Source organism: Macrobrachium nipponense, chromosome 39, assembly GCF_015104395.2.
Source record: "Macrobrachium nipponense isolate FS-2020 chromosome 39, ASM1510439v2, whole genome shotgun sequence".
In the NCBI taxonomy this organism is placed as follows: domain Eukaryota; kingdom Metazoa; phylum Arthropoda; class Malacostraca; order Decapoda; family Palaemonidae; genus Macrobrachium; species Macrobrachium nipponense.
In genome coordinates, this window is record NC_061099.1 from 55,119,517 (window position 1) to 55,136,352 (window position 16,836).

At 33.5% G+C, this 16,836-nt stretch overlaps 2 protein-coding genes across 2 annotated transcripts in view; one reads left to right on the forward strand and one right to left on the reverse strand.

Moving 5' to 3' along the window:
• Positions 1-16,836, forward strand: part of LOC135210362 (serine/threonine-protein kinase mig-15-like) — a 297,907-nt gene that overhangs the window by 117,521 nt on the left and 163,550 nt on the right.
• LOC135209926 (mitogen-activated protein kinase kinase kinase kinase 4-like) overlaps positions 1-16,836 on the reverse strand; it is a 50,207-nt gene that overhangs the window by 10,136 nt on the left and 23,235 nt on the right. The window contains 6 exon segments of the mRNA XM_064242661.1: positions 345-517; positions 950-1,099; positions 6,464-6,515; positions 6,518-6,556; positions 6,558-6,622; positions 9,343-9,472. Of these exon segments, the coding sequence (XP_064098731.1) occupies positions 345-517; positions 950-1,099; positions 6,464-6,515; positions 6,518-6,556; positions 6,558-6,622; positions 9,343-9,472 (609 nt within the window).

Consider the following 16,836-nt stretch of genomic DNA (forward strand, 5'->3'; position numbering starts at 1 on the left):
CTAATTTTATATCGCATGTATGATGTGACCGCCTTAAAATTGGCTTCAAATTCAGATCTTCGCAAGTCACATGATACACAAGTACATACGGTACATACCAGAATACAAAGGTTTCAGTGCAACAATTACTCCCACAAGTGAAAGCAATGAAAATCCTAACCTTGCCTACAGATAAAGAAAAGTAAACAATCACATCTGGTTCTCTCTTTTTCTCTGAATCGTGGCTGTAACCTACAAGGGTTGGCCAACAAATAAGTACCCAATCTATGGCTCTGGTCAACTGAAGCTTATTAGATTTTAAGGAGTATACTAGGTATAAAAAACACACACACACAGACTCTTACCTGATGGTAGTCCTTGACTAAGACACTATCAATAAAGGAATGAAATTTTTTACTCCATTTCTTGCTATTCTTAAGGCGTGGAGGTGGATTCCTTGGGATCAAGAACAGAGCGCGCATTGGATGCATATCACACAAAGGGGGTTGTGATTCAGCCATTTCTAGCGCTGTGATACCTGTAGAAATTTCTTATTGTTAATCTGAATCATATTATGTAATTTGGATCTGGATTTCAACAAACTCAAAATGCAAACAATTCACAGGTCATAGTAAAAAAGCAATTTTTGATTGCCTACATTAAGTAACATCCACAAATTTCTATGCCAAGGAATTATTGTGCATGTGAAACGCTTGCCAATGCCAATTTTTCGTTTACACAAAATAAAAGCATAAAAGAACTAAATCTCATACATTACTAAAACAGAAAATACTACACCTATATTCTAAATTAAATTTTTAGTTCCAGTGAGGCCTCTAAGAGGTAACCAGCAACACTTAAGTGCTGTACAATGTGAGTTTTCATAAGTCCCAAGGGCCTTTTATTTCTTGTAATTTTTCAATAATCAAATAAATAAAGGTTACTTGTGAAAGAATTTATCAAGGCTTACCTAAACTCCATAAGTCACTACGGTTGTCATACGTAGCCTCTGGATTTTCATCACAAGCAATAACTTCTGGAGCCATCCAGTATGGCGTACCAATAAAGGTGTTCCTCCTCCCTATAGTACGGTCAAGCTGAGCACTGACACCAAAGTCAACTGTAAAAGAAAGAGATTATTTAAACAACCACAGCAAACGCCATTGAAATCCAATGAACATGAAAGTGATCCTACAAAATGGTTAAAACTTAACTTCAAAAATACCAAAACCGGTGAAACTTTGATAAAAGTTTTATTTTCACAAGAAAATTAAGTTTCATATTTACTTACCAAGTAATTAAATAGCTATACTACTAGTTTCTAACTTGCATGTCAGCTTAAATTCAAAATTTGCGCTAGGCTTCAATTGTTTAGGTAGGTACTAGTCAGTTCACTTAAGGTAAGTGGTAGGCCACTTGCTCAGTGTCTCATTATTTTTATCAGTAACTTACAAAAACTAGCATGTATATTTTGTCATTTATTTCTCTCATTTTTAAAAGGTAGGTAAGTTTTGGTCATACCATAGGATTTGGTATTAATTGCACAACCTAAAACATGATTTCCTGGAAATCAATAAGATAAAACACAAGGAACAATGCGTAAAGTGAAGAGAGAAGCATTTAATCTGTATAGTACCTGTTTTTACTTATCGAATTTTGCATCATTCATACATCAGGTTACAATGAAAATAAAATTCATCCTGAATACACTGGTGCTTTCAGATTTTAGGTGGAATGATATGTGAAGAGAAAATTAAGAAACGTCTTATTATTTTGCAACAGTACTTGACTCAGTCTGAAAGGAAAACAATGCAAGTTCTTTTCTGTTTATTACTTTACTGAGATAATTATTTCATAATCACTCAAAATAAGTCTCTGATATTTCTTTCACTTGAAAATATATTCATTTAGGGAAATTAGAAACAATAAGCTGAAACAACCTGATTAAAGCTTGGGCTGATTTGATGAGTAAGAAGACTGTCAATAGAGTTCAAATTCATGCTAGACTGAATTTCCCGTGGCCCGCCTAGATCTGAGCTAACGATGCCAGATGCATCCATCTGATATTATTATTTTTTTTTTTATCAGATACGTCCAGAGACATTAAGCTATACGATATTGAATTGAAAATGTTCAACAGTCATAACAAGAATTCTGTGAATTTATTTACAGAAATTGTAATGACATAATGTGGTAAATATTGTTGAAACTGCAACTTCTTATATCACTAACTGACAACCCAAAGCTCTTGCTGAGACAACCAATGCTACAATGTCTGCAATACTGTCAAACTTGAATCATTGATGGATGCAACATAAGACAATCTTCATTTTCTCTTCACATATCACACGCATCTAAAATCTGAATGCACCAGCGTGTTCAGGGTGAATTTACTGTAAGAAAACATAAATTTTATTTTATCTCGATCGCATGAATGATGCAAAATCCGATGTTAAGTAAAAACAGGTATTAAATATTAAATGTTTCTCTATTCACTTTTACTCATAACTCCTTTATGTTTCATCTTATTGATTTCAGGAAAAGATGATTTAGTTGTACAACTAATACCATATCCTATGGTATGACCAAAACTTTCCTATCTTGTGCAAAGCATGAGATACATGAAGAAATATAAACATATTGCTAGTTTTCTAAACTACAGACGAAAATACTATGAGACATTGAGTGAGCTGCCTACCTCCTGCTACCAGCCAATCAGAGGCTGCCAAACAAACATCTTGTAGGCATAAGGCTCAGCTAAAAGTCTACCTTAAGTGAACCAACTATAGTTCCCCCATTAACGGGAATACTAGGAATGTCTTAGCTGACAACCTCATTTTGTCTGTGCCTTATGTATATCAGAGGGGAGGAAGGCAGGGTCTGATTTTGTACAAAATTATTTAGTAAGTTATATGAAACTTAATTTTATTACCAAAATAATACTTTCATATAAGTAACTTACCAAGTAATTACATAGCTGAATCCCAACATTGAAAAGAAGTGGGATACATGGACATTTTTTATTTCAAAACACTAAGTCCTGGTAATGAGTTTCAAATAGAAAAGTTGCTAGCACTAAAACCAATGCTTGTCATTTCCTCATCTGTTAAGAGAGCTGCTGCAGGAGAATACTGCCTTTGGTTGGTGCTCATCTTAACTTGTAGTGGGATGATGGTATAGTTGAGGAACGCCTCTACATAAGTGCAGTACCAAAATAAAATAACCAGACAATGCTGTCACCTACACTGAAACAAAACCACTACCCATCCACTGAGAGTGAGCAGTGGGTACTCCTCAAAACTCTGCACCTTATTACAAGAGATAGTATGGGAACATTCCATGCTTCCTCCCTCAAAACCATGCCAGTTACTAATGATGGTTCCACAGTAGTGCAAAATTTTCTAAAACCGTTTCAACTTTCAAGAAACACTTTGAGAGGTGAAGATCAATGACACTTCTGGCAGGCAGACTGAAAAAACGTAAGGGGCATATTGTGCCTGAAAGCTAATGACGTAAAGGCTATTCAGACGTCCTTTGCTTTCACTTAAGGACAATGCATTCTTAGTCAGAGGGCAAGACAGATTCTTGTCAGAACACCATAGGTTATTGATGGCCCTCTGATCTACAAGGATTGATCAGGTAATATCTGGAAGCTCTAACTGGACAGAGGGCTCTCTCGTCTTCCTCAGAGCCGAGGATGTTAGTTAATTACTTGGGGGAGAAAGAACGGATCCAGGGCTAGAATGGGTCCTAGTTCTTGGTTAAAAATTGAAGGGTAAATAAGCAAACCCTGTCTCATTGAGAAAAAACACACTCTTAAAATGATGTCTTGGATCTCATTGAAACATTTTAGCAGAGGCCAAGGTCTCCATGAAGATAATTCTTCTGGGTAACTTTTTTCAGAGAAGAGGACTGAAGGGGATCAAAAGAGGAACCTGTTAGTCACCTCAGCACAACTCCAGGTTCTAAAAGACCCAGCTTCCTTCCTCGCTTGGACATGTCAAAGGACAAGATGGGGTCTTAATATTTAGGTATAATTCAATACCCTTTAACAAAAGGAGCTAGATCTCCTTAGATAAAAGAGGTGCTCTGCACTTTGATTTATAGATGTTTCAGAAGAAGAGACCGAGAGTCTGAGACACCAGTTTTGGAAAATCGCATACTTAGTCTGGTAGATGGAGCTAGACGATTGACGTCTGCATCTTTCAATAGCCTCTTGTAGCACATCTAGAAAAACCCCTTTTGTTCTGACAAGCTCCAGGGTATTCTGGCACCTGCCCAAGCAAGAGTGGACCACCCTTGGTGGTATCTCTTGAGGAGAGGTTGTCTGAGTAGCTACGGATTGTGGTAGGAGTCTAGGAGAGTCCATCAACAACCGTAGCAGGTTTGGGAACCATTATTTCAAGATTCAAAACAGGAATAGCAAGTCATCGTAGCATTGCGATGAGCCTGAAAATTGTTCAGCCCTTCCTTGACCATGTCAAAAGGAGGGAAGACACAGAGGTCCAGACTGGACCGATCAAGCAGCATGGCATCTGTTGGCCATCGTAGGGTCTGTGGTTGAAGAACAAAAGAAAGGAAGGAGAAGGTTCCTTGATGTGGCAAAGAGGGTCCAAAGTTGGCCAGCCCCTCAGGGGGTCCAAGGGAAGAACACACTTCTGACAGCTTAGTGCATCCACCAGAACGCACTAGTTTCTAAAAAACTGGATTTTTATCAACCCACAGAAGCTCTCTTGCTATTTAGGCAGAGAAAATGAGAGGGAAAGTGAGCCTCCTTGCTTACATATAGTTCATGTTAGACCTGTGGTCAGTCTATAAAGGCTACGGTTGAGAAGCACTAAAGCCCTAAGCAAAAAGTTCTCAGCTCTCTGACATGAAGTGAAGATTCCGTTCTTCTGGAGACGACGTCCCTGAAACTACCGTTCCCCAAATGATCTCCTCAACCTAGATCCAAGGCGTTGAGAAGAAGTCTAAGTCTGGGCTCATAAGATGAAGGAACTTTTCTCTATGCTTGGCCACCTACCACTGTAGGACTAACTTTACTCTGGGGCTATAGGGAAAAAAATGGCAAATTTTAAAGGATAATTTGTATTTTTCATAGTGCCTAACTGGATCCGGTTAAACAATCGGAGATTGAAAAGCAAGGAATCTGCAAGATCTGGCAATGCATGCATATAGCGGATGAAAATTGGTCAAAGACTGCGCACCCACGCTATCACATTTAGCCTTTTTCTTGGTTAACCGCCTGGGTGAGCGACACGGTTGTTTACTCTCAGCCAACCCGGTTGATTTGCCCGTTTTCGCTCTTTTGCTTGTCTATATGTGTGTGCTAGTGTTATTATGGCTTCCTCAGCGTCTTCTTGGCCTCGCCAACGTATGTGCCTGGGGACTCTAGGTTTCCCATGTTCTTGTTTCCTGGCTTCTTCGGTTACGGTCCCCCATTCCAATTGTTCTCGTGTTCAAAACCTGGGATCACTTTTCCTTCAGAAGGAATTGAAGAAGACAGTTATCCAAGTAAAGACTGACATTCCAGAAAATAAAGTCAAATGCAAGAGGAGCAGGGAGTCCAGAGAAGGCTTATGTCATAGAGAGGCTGAAACACAGATCCTCAAACTGCAGGACCCTGTCCCATAAATGACAAACCTGAAATATTCCCAGAGTCCAGCAGAGACATGGAAGAATGTTTCCTGCATATCCGAGGTTTCACCCAATTGCCCTGGGGAATGGATGACAGGACTGTCTGGTTGGTCTCCATCTTGAACTTCATCTTTTCTAAACAACTGATTCAACTTCTTTTTTGGCTTGGGTTTTTTTAATACCCTGGTCCCATAACATAAAATTTTGGTAAGAAAACCTATGAATAGGATTGATAAGTTAATAACAACACCACAGGAAGAAGATAGAAAGCGCAATTATTTTTTGTTATGAATATAGTCATCTCTCAATTAATGTGAGGGTTATGTTCCTGGAGAGCTCGTGTTAATTAAAAACACGTTATTTAAACATATATTTCCCATATGAAATAACAGGAATAAGGGGGGTTACCTTCCTGGACTTGGGGAACTCTGTGCTTTTTTGCTAAGTACAATCAAATTGAATAATAGCAACATTCGTTTGGTGTATTTCAACCATCGTATGATAATATACAATAATTGTAGCTTTGTTATAAATGACATTATGTAGATCAGGACTGATATATTTTTCTAATAACTTTATTTGCTATAGATCAAAGATCAGCAAGGAAATATGCTGTCAAATTATACCAATTTGTAGCTGAAGCTAAGAAAACTGGAAGTTTCAAGCATTCTTGAGCCAACTAATCAATAAAGAGTTAAGTTACTAAAAAAAAAAAGCCCATACATCAATGTCCTGCTAAATTTTCTATGCTCTTAGAGGGTCTAGGAGCTTTAGAATTAATTGTAAATGAGAAAAAATTATGGCCAATGAAGCACATGGGTCCCTGAATAAGCAAAATCTACCAGACCTAACTTGACTTCAGCCATTAATCAGTGGAGGAGGACATTCTGGCCTTTTGATCATCTCTGTGGATGACTTTACTGGAGTGCAGATGGGCAACCGCCTCGTAAAATTTCTCTAGAAATGTAGGCTATCCATTCTTCTTTTAGACTTTGTCCTTTGGTGGCTGAAAGTAATAAACAATTGTAAGATAAACATACACATACATACAAAGCTAAAATTAGTTACACCGTAAAAATATATAAAAAAATTACTGTAACTTGTAAGTAGCAAAATTCTACCTGGTTGCTGTGAAATGTTAGGAATCATTAATAATTCTAGGTCATAAGCAAGAGACCCACAACCAAAATGGTTTACTGATTGCTTGAACAAGCCTTTTCAATCAACATAAATATTTTGAAGCCAGCTCAACACCAAAACTAAGTTACCTAATACAGATTGCAGTTACACTAATTTAAAATGAATCATCAGCTTAGAAACCATGAAAAAAATTTGAAAGCAAACCACACACACACAAAAAATAACAAAACAGTATACAATAAATCAGTAACCAAATGATAAAAATTAATACTTTCAAGACTATCATCTACTACTGGCACAATCGAAAGAAATTATCTATTCAACAAACAGTTGAGCACTATAAAATTACATTTATAAATTTTGTTTTTATCATGAAATTGCTTTGTAAATTTAATGTTCAAAATAGGCAAATAATTATGATTTTAATGATTACATATTGATTATCATGTGAATGCATAAGTTGTACATTTAGTTTCAAAAAGCAAAATTGATAATAAGTTGTTGTTCTTTCCCACTGTTATCCTTACAACTAGGGGTTGGTTGCCTGATGTGCCTTTCCTTACAACATCAGCATGGTTTATTATTTGGCAAAGGGGTTTTTATGACCTCATGACCTTGCTGCCATCAACCACAGTTACTGTGGTGGGCTTCACTTTTGACTAATAAGTCCACCTGCAAGGCAGCAATTTCCACAATGATGATTAGCAGTGGACCTAGCCTTTTACTAAAATGTACGACTGCAAGGCAGCAGTTTCCACAGTTATTGGCAGTGGCCCTAGGCTTTTACTAAAAAGGTAAGACTGCAAGGCAGCAGCTGTCCTTTTATTCACCTTTTACAATACGTAGGACCTACTTTGGTAGCATTCTTATACCCCTACCACAGGGTGGTAAAATTGATACTTAGTTCTTGCTTGCATTAATCCATTACTTCCAAGTAACAAGACTAATGCGAGTCCACCGTATAATGATTTTAGCATTACTTAATATACAACAACCCATCAACCTTCAATTTTTACCTGTCTGCCCTACCTATTTAAAGACTTCAATCTTTATGCTGATAACTCAAGAAGTTAAGCAATTTTTTAGTATATGATACTTAGTCCTTTGTACCATGTTTTCTGTTAGTCCCATGATCTTGGCCTTTCTTTATATGTAATTTTAGGTTTTATCCTTTTTATGCATTTTTGTATTTGGAATGTTGACAGTAACCAAATAATAAGTGTTATGTATTTGGGAATGGTGATAACTTCAGCTAGTATGGGTGTCAATTTATAAATTTTTATTACACTGAAATACTAGTCTTGAAATATTTTCATGTCTACTAATTATGAGAATTTTATTAACCATGGGATACACTATCAACTAAAGGTGAGAGGTTTAATAACTATTTCCAGCCTAACAGTGTGCTTGATGTTGCCTCAAACCCCTTTAATAACAATGTTGAAACGTGACCTATTTGCCTTTGTTCATTTGTTGTTTTGTTTCAAAAACAAACTCATTAATTGATCCAGCCAGTGCTCTGGCTACTTGAACATATATGGAAAAAACAATGATGCTGTAACCTGGATCCCAAAGTTCTCTTAATTAAGAGATGTAGGACTACTTTTAAATTGCCTTTTATATTTAGCTGTAATGTATCATCATTATGTTTTCATTAACATTTACATTTTGTCACATTGTATGGCAACCAATAGAAATGACTGCTTAAATAACCTGGAACAGAACTTGTTTACTATAATAATGTACTGTACCTGTACACAAAACACTGAAAGAACTTTTATGTACAATATATCAGTAGTACCTTATTTATGCATAGGAATATTTTGAATTACCTAATTTTGCATATGAACATTTTGAATTACCTAATTTATGCTCATGAATATCTTGAATTACCTTATTCATGCACATGAATATTTTGAATTATACCTTATTTATGCATATCTTGAATCATCATAAAAAATTGAATAATTCCCCTATGGTAATATTTTGTAACATTACTGTACATACTGTATTTTTTAAATGAATATTAAATTAGTATTCAATGAATATTTCATTCACTCAAAATAAAAGTCCCAGTCCTCATAAAACTATAATTATGATGCTGACAACAGAAACTACAATCTTAAACTTGAAACTAAATGTTTTTTTATTCTATACCAATGAAATGGTATATTTTTACACATCTTGTTATTGTATTTTTCTAGCAGTTCTGTACTTACTGTAGTTATTTTTAATAACAGTAGTATACTAAAGTATATGCTAATGAGATATGACTGCTCCTTAGCTGAATTATTTTCTCCTTGTTAATGGAATTTTTTTCTTTGTAAACCTCTGATCTGTATTCCAAATTGTACCCTGATTTAGCAAACAAAACTCATAAAAGAACCGAGTGGTACATGGTCCTTTTCTATTCTTTCCATGGTCCCTACACTTCTCCATTGCACGCATTTTTGTGATTTTATATGAATCATTAATGAATATCAAACACATGAATCATAAGTATTACTGATAGATTTAATTAGCCTTCAATCCCAATGAAATAATACCTAGATATTAATACAAAACTAAATATTGCAAGCCACTTACATTTGACAAGATCTGTGACAGAGCCAGCACCACAGTACTCCATAACGAGCCACAGTTGATCATCTTTCCCAGGAGGGGACTTCTTGATGAAGGCACCATAATAAGTGGCAATGTTCCGATGATGGGAAAACTGCAAAGAAAGAACATGTTGAAATCCACAAAGTAAACACTGTAATAAACCATACAGTACATAACTGCAAACTATTTTTCTTTAAAAAATAACACAGCGCTGTTTTGTACTTCATATGAATGCAGTTCACAAAAAAAACTGCTTATTGTATAGTACAGTAGTTTCATCCTTCAACACATTAACTGCCGTATGAACCATCAGTGGCACATTGTAAGCAAGACAAATGCTACATGTACCACTGATAGTAGAATTTTGAATTTTTGTGATCTTTTTAATTTCCATTTTCACAAGTATGTAAAATGGTTTGAAATACCACAAAATGCATGCAAATCAAAGTTTAATACTTTAATTTTATTAAAGTATGAAAATAATATGACTAATTTTTTTAATCAATTTGTATTTTTCATAGCTAACAAACCTGAGATCTTAACAATAGGATTATCTTCTAGCATTAGCTGGAAACCAGTAAAATCAATCAAAGATTGTAAAAACAAGGAATCTGTGGCATCTAGCAACTCATGCACATTCGTGGCGGATGTTTGGTTGTCGACCAAGCTCCCAAGCTGGTTGGTTTGTGCCCATGTTTCTTTTATTTCAGTGTGTTTGTGTGTGTGTTTCTGCATTATGGATTCTATCACATCTCCACAGCCTCATCAACGCATGTGGCCGGGCATTCAGGAAGAATAATTGTCTTATTCATGATAATGTGACCATGTAAAAAGTAAGCAAAAAACACAATATTTCAAAAAGGTTTTAAATTTCAACTTTGTATGGCTGAAAATCATGAGTATAACAATATGCCCCATTTTAGACATATCCTAGTAACATTAGAACTCATCTGAATGATTCTTCCAAAGTATGAAGGGCATAAATGTGGCTTGCTTTCACATTGACCGCATAATGTCTTTACTCTCTTTGCTTTACGAGCTGCAATTTTGTTTTTTCAATTTTACTAAGTATCTCATGACATCCTCTGCATCTTTTCCTCACTTGTCCACATTACCCTTCCAACTCAATTAAAACATGAACTGATCTCCTCCCCCCCCCCCACCCCCCCCCCCCCCCCCCCCCGCACAAAAAAAAAAAAAAAAAAAAAAAAAAACTGGGTGAGACCACCACAGATTCACAAAAATTTGTAATTGAAACCGATTAGTTTGTGCGAAATTTGTTGAATAATATATAGGCAATGACTACTGCTGTTCCAAGAAGTTTGAAAGCTCCTTTCTTGTACTACCTAACTTTTCGTACATACAAAGTTTTGGAAGGGGGGAGATCATCATCATGCCATACAGTATTTATATTCTATTCAGAAGATTGTTGTTTGATTTCTGTTACATTAGCCATTAGTGGCAAAATATCATACTCTGATTCGCTGTAGCTGCTAATTTCCTGTTAAAAATTGAATTCTCATCAAAGCTGTAATCATCATCTGATGGCAATTCTGCATGACCATGATTTAATGTTCAACCTGTTCCTGATACAAGGAAGACAAATATATACAGGCAGTACTACCCAGTTATCGGCAGACTCAGTTAATGGCAATCCAGTTTTATGGGGCTTGTCTAGTACCATAAAATTGGCAATTTAGGGCACCTTATGGTGCCATAAGGTGCCGATAAGAGAGACATGGCAACATACCATACTAACAGAGGTGCCACTAACCGGCTACCAGCATTTCCGTTCTACGGCATTTGTTCAGTATGTATACGTATATTCATAACTAGGATTTACACTCCATAAGGTTTATAGCATCGTTGCCTGGTTATCGGGAACAGCATCATCTTGCCATACAGTATGTACGTACATTTGACTCAGATGATTGTTGTTTGATTTCCGTTACATTAGCCATCGCACTCTGAGTCACTGTAGCTACTCATTTCTTCATCTTATAAATTATAAATGGATATTGAACTCTCATCAAAGCTGTAATCATCATCTGATAGCGATTCTGTATGACCATGATTTAGCTTGCAACCAATTCCTAAGAGAAGGAAAAATATATACGTATACGTATACATTACATGTATACATATGTACAGGCAGCCCCCCAGTTAGCATTGGTATGGGTTAGCTGCATTTCGGTTATATGGCGCTTGTTCAATATATTCATAACTGGGTTTTACCTTCAGTAGGGTTTATAGTACGGTTGTCTGGTTATTGGTGGCTTAGGCTAAGTGCCAAGACCAGCAAATAAAATACAAACTACAAATATGCATCTTTTCCTTTGCTCTTTTAAAAAGTTATCCTTTACTACGCTGTATGCAATAATACTGTATGTAGTCTTATATTAATGTATACTGTATTATAAAATGCAAGCAAACTGATCATGGTTTGGTTTGGAAAAATCAGCTGAGGGTTTAGGTAAGATTATTTTGCCATATTTAACTTCAGAGCAATTTTCTTGCTTCTATTTGGCATGAATTAATCTCTAGAAACTCTAGTTATATGGAACAAGGTTATTTTTTGTTATATGATGTGATTTTAAGTTGAAGTATATCTTAAATGCATCTTGTTGTGAACTACATCTATACTCTGTTTTTTTTTCATCTGTCTACCCGCCAATGGTGTTTGTGTATGGTAACACTGCGTCCCGGGCTTTAGATAGTTACATTCAGCTTACATTCAACAATTATAATAATATCCTATTTCGAATATTAACGGTGAAATTCGCATACAGTAAATTATAAAACACTTTTCAGTTGCAAATGTACACTCAGATATCCTTTTATTTACCTAAAGCTTACACATAGAGTAACGATCTAAAGCCCGGGACGCAGTGTTACCATATGCAAACACCACAGGTGGGTGGACAGATGGAAAAAACAGAGTATAGTTATTTTTTTTTTAATAGATGGTACCACAGCTGTCTGGTTATCCATGGCTAGGCCTTAACGTCTAGACCCTCATGAAATGCAAACAACGAATTTGTATCTTTTCCTTGGCTCCTTAAAGTTATGCTTTAGTTTGCGCTACCTAATAATACTGTGTGTAGTCTCATATTACTATAGTATTATAAAATACATACAAAGGGATCAATGTTTTGGTTTAGAAAAATCAGCTGAGAGCAGAGTAAGATTATTTTGCCATATTCAACTCTAGAAACTCTATATGGGACAGGGTTACTTTTTGTTATATGAAGTGTTTTTAAGTTGAAATAAGACTTAAATGCGGGTTCTTCCTGTGAACTAATTAAGTTATATTTTTTTTTAATAGATGGTGTTGGGACGGGAGCATACTCTTTTTTTTTTTTTTTTTTTTTTTTTTTAAACTAACAGATGCCATTTGCTATTTTCATATTTCATAATAATACGAGATTTACGTATTTATCTTTTATCAGTGAGAAAATAACCGTAAAATGTGTTCTTTCATGGCAGTATTTTTATCAAATACAGTGGTGCCTCGAGATACGAAATTAATCCTTTCAAGACGGTTGCAGCACTTTCTCAATTTTCCGTAGCAATAATCCAGCATCCGATTCTTCCAATCGACAGGAACCGTCTGATTAAAGCCATACCGTCTGCTAAGTGTACGAAATGCATCATCTACTTCCACTTTTGTGATGTCGATGTGTTTCTGAAGTATGATGCATTGAAACTCGTCGAAAGGTCGCATCATACTTCATAAACACATCGACATCACAAAAGTGGAAGTAGATTATGCGTTTCGTACACTTAGAAGCAGACGGTATGGCTTTAATCAGACGGTTCCTGTCGATTGGAAGAATCGGATGTTGGATTATTGCTACGGAAAATTGAGAAAGTGCTGCAACCGTCTTGAAAGGAAGCTTCAAGTCAAGCTGAAGAATCTCATTGCTGAAAGCGACTGGACTAAGCATGCCAACGTGGACTTCATGATTAATTTATAAGACAAACCAGTGGATAGTGCTGCGACAGTGGCTTTGGGATATGGGTTAAGCTTTGGTGTATTTAATGGTAACCTGGACTGTGTCGACATCTCAAAAACCTTTTGTTATTTAGAAAAATTTAATCAAAACCTAAGCCCTGATGATATCAATATTTGTAAAGGTATTGTGTATGGTGCTATGTGTAAGCCTTCTCCCCCTAATGTACCCGTGAGATTTCTCCAGGCTTTTAAGGAAATTAAAGACGACGATACGGTGAAAGTGACTAATGCAGATAAATCTAATGCAGTGGTAATAATGAATAAAAGTGACTATATAAGTAAAATAACGACATTGCTAAATGATACTGATACTTATACTAAACTGAGGTCTGACCCTACACAGACAGTGAACTCCCATTTTAATAAACAAATTAAATACATTTTGAAGGGCTTGGACAATTTAATTAAACAGTTTACACTGCAATGAGCCTCCCTACCTTATATGTAAGGTTTAGTAAAGACACATAAAATCAATAACCCTATCAGACCAATCATTAGTTCAGTGGGCTCAGTTACGTATAATTTATCTAAATGGCTTGTAAAAATTCTTAATCCTTTGGTAGGAAACATTTCTAACACGAATGTTAAAAACAACGTTGATTTTATAAACAAATTGTATAGTTTAAATTTGAATTTTGATTTTAATATGTTAGTTTTGATGTCTTATTACAAACAAAAGTGCCTGTAGATGACTTACTTGAATATTTGGAGGAGGAATTAGAACGTCATGACATTCCCTTAAGTGTGGCAAACCTCATTAGTCTCATAAGGTTATGTATCAAAGATAGTAAATTTTGTTTTAATGGGGAATTTTTTGTACAAAAGTTTGGCATGGCTATGAGTAATCCCTTATCTCCTGTCCTTAGCAATATTTACATGGAATTTTTTTAGACAAAACTCTTACCAAGAATTTTGCCCCCAAAAAGTTATTTGGTTTAGATATGTGGATGATATCTTCTGTATTTGGCCAGTTCACAAAAATCTCCAGGAATTCCTTAATAATCTCAATAATTTCGTCCCTTCTATAAAATTTACCGTAGAGGAAGAAAGAAATTGTAATTTGAATTTTCTTGATGTAACTGTCCATAGAAATGATAGAAATTTCACCTTTTCAGTTCTTTCGAAAATCAACTAACCAATTTGCCATATTTTGTTCAGTTACTACTCCAATCACTATCATAATGTTAAATTCTCTGTTTTTTTTCTGGATGTTTCTAAGGGCTTTACGTGTCTGTAGCCCGCAGTTTATTGACGCTGAATTAAAACTATTTATGATATTGCAATGAACTTAAATACCCAAGGACTTTTGTAGATGTGGCAGGAAAAGAGCTAGAAAAACATTTTATTCAACTAATGACAAACTTGAATTTAGTAAGAATAACATTCTAAAATTACCCTATGATGAAAGGTTTTTAGATATTCCTAGAATTTTAAAGCTTTTTAACATAAATGTTGTTTTCAGTAATATTAATGTCAAGAGTTTAATAATAAAAAATTCTCCTAAAGATCTTCCAGGCTGTATATATGAAATTCCTTGCAAAAAGTGTGATAAAGTCTATTACGGACAAACCGGTAAATCTCTTTCACAACGTCTCAAACAGCATCAGTATTCTGTGAGAACTGGGAAAAATATCGAATGCATTATTCGTACATATGAGAGATTTAGACCATCCTATTAACTGGAGTCAAGCAAGAGCCTTAATCCCATGTAATGACACAGTTAAAAGGTATATCATTGAATCTTGTTTCATCAAGTCAAATAATAGAAATGTTCTAAATTTAAGTCTTCGTTTATTTAAACTTGATGCTTTCATAATGAAAAAAGTTGTAGGTAAATATAAGCAACAAAATTAATATATTCAGTTTTTACATGTTTTGGACTGTAAAGAAACTTTGTGATTTCGGTTAGGGTCAATCTGTTAGGTTGTGACCATGTGATATCGATAATCCTGGATTATCTCTTTAATTTTTACCCTTTTGACAATTAACATCTGATATTCCTTGATCTTGTGTTGTACCCGAGACCTTTCTCTCCAATTGTACCTCATTAACTCCTTGACAATGTCTGAGTAAAGACGAAAGCGCTTGGATTTCTGAATCTCATTTTCCTGTGGAATTCGCTTATTTATGAAGTCACGTGCATCTACTGTGATTTTTTAAGCAGATATTATAGATATATAAGATAATATATTATATATAATATATATGATATATATATATAGATATATATATATATATAATATATAAGATTATATTACTGCTAAAAAAATATATATGTATATATGTATATATGTAGTATATATTATAGATATATATATTTATATATATATATATATATATATATATATAGATATTTATTATATATATATTATATATAGATATAATAGATATATATATATATAAGTAATATATATATATTATATTATATTATATAGAATTAAGATATATATAAGATATATAGAGATAATAGGAATATATATAGATATATATATTATTATATATATATATATTATATATATATATATAATATAATATCTATGAGATACATATATATATAATATTATATTATAGATATATATCATTATAGATGTATATAGTATATATATAATATATATATATATATAAATTATATATATATTATAGATAGATAATGATATTATCATGGTATATATATATACATATACTTTATATAATATATATATTAATATATATATAATAAATATATATATATAATATAGTATATATTATATATAATATATATTATAATATATATATTATAATATATTAGATATATAAATATTATATATATATATATTTAATATATATATATATACATAGATAATATATTTATATATAAAATATATAATAGTATACTATATATATAGCATATATATATATATATATACATAATATAATATATATATAATTATATATCTATATATATATTATACTATGAATAATAAAATATTATAATTATATATAATCAGTTAATATCTATAATATTATATATATATATTATATAATCGATATAATCTTATCTATTATAATATAATATTATAATACAAATATATTATAATATACATATATATATAATATATTATATACATATATATTATACAATATATATTATATATAATAATATACTACAAATAGTATTACATATTATATAATATACAATATATATTATACATATATTATATATATAATAATATATACATATATAATATAGAATATAATATACATATACAGTATAAGTATACCTATATACATTATTACATAACATTATAATATATATATATATATAATTATAATAATTATAAGATATATTATATTATATATATATATGTTACCCTTCAGTAACATATATGTATATATCAATTCCGAGGTAGAGCGAATTAGATATCACAGGATATTTGTAGCTTGATATGTGTGTGTGTGTAATCCACACATCCTACACCCCA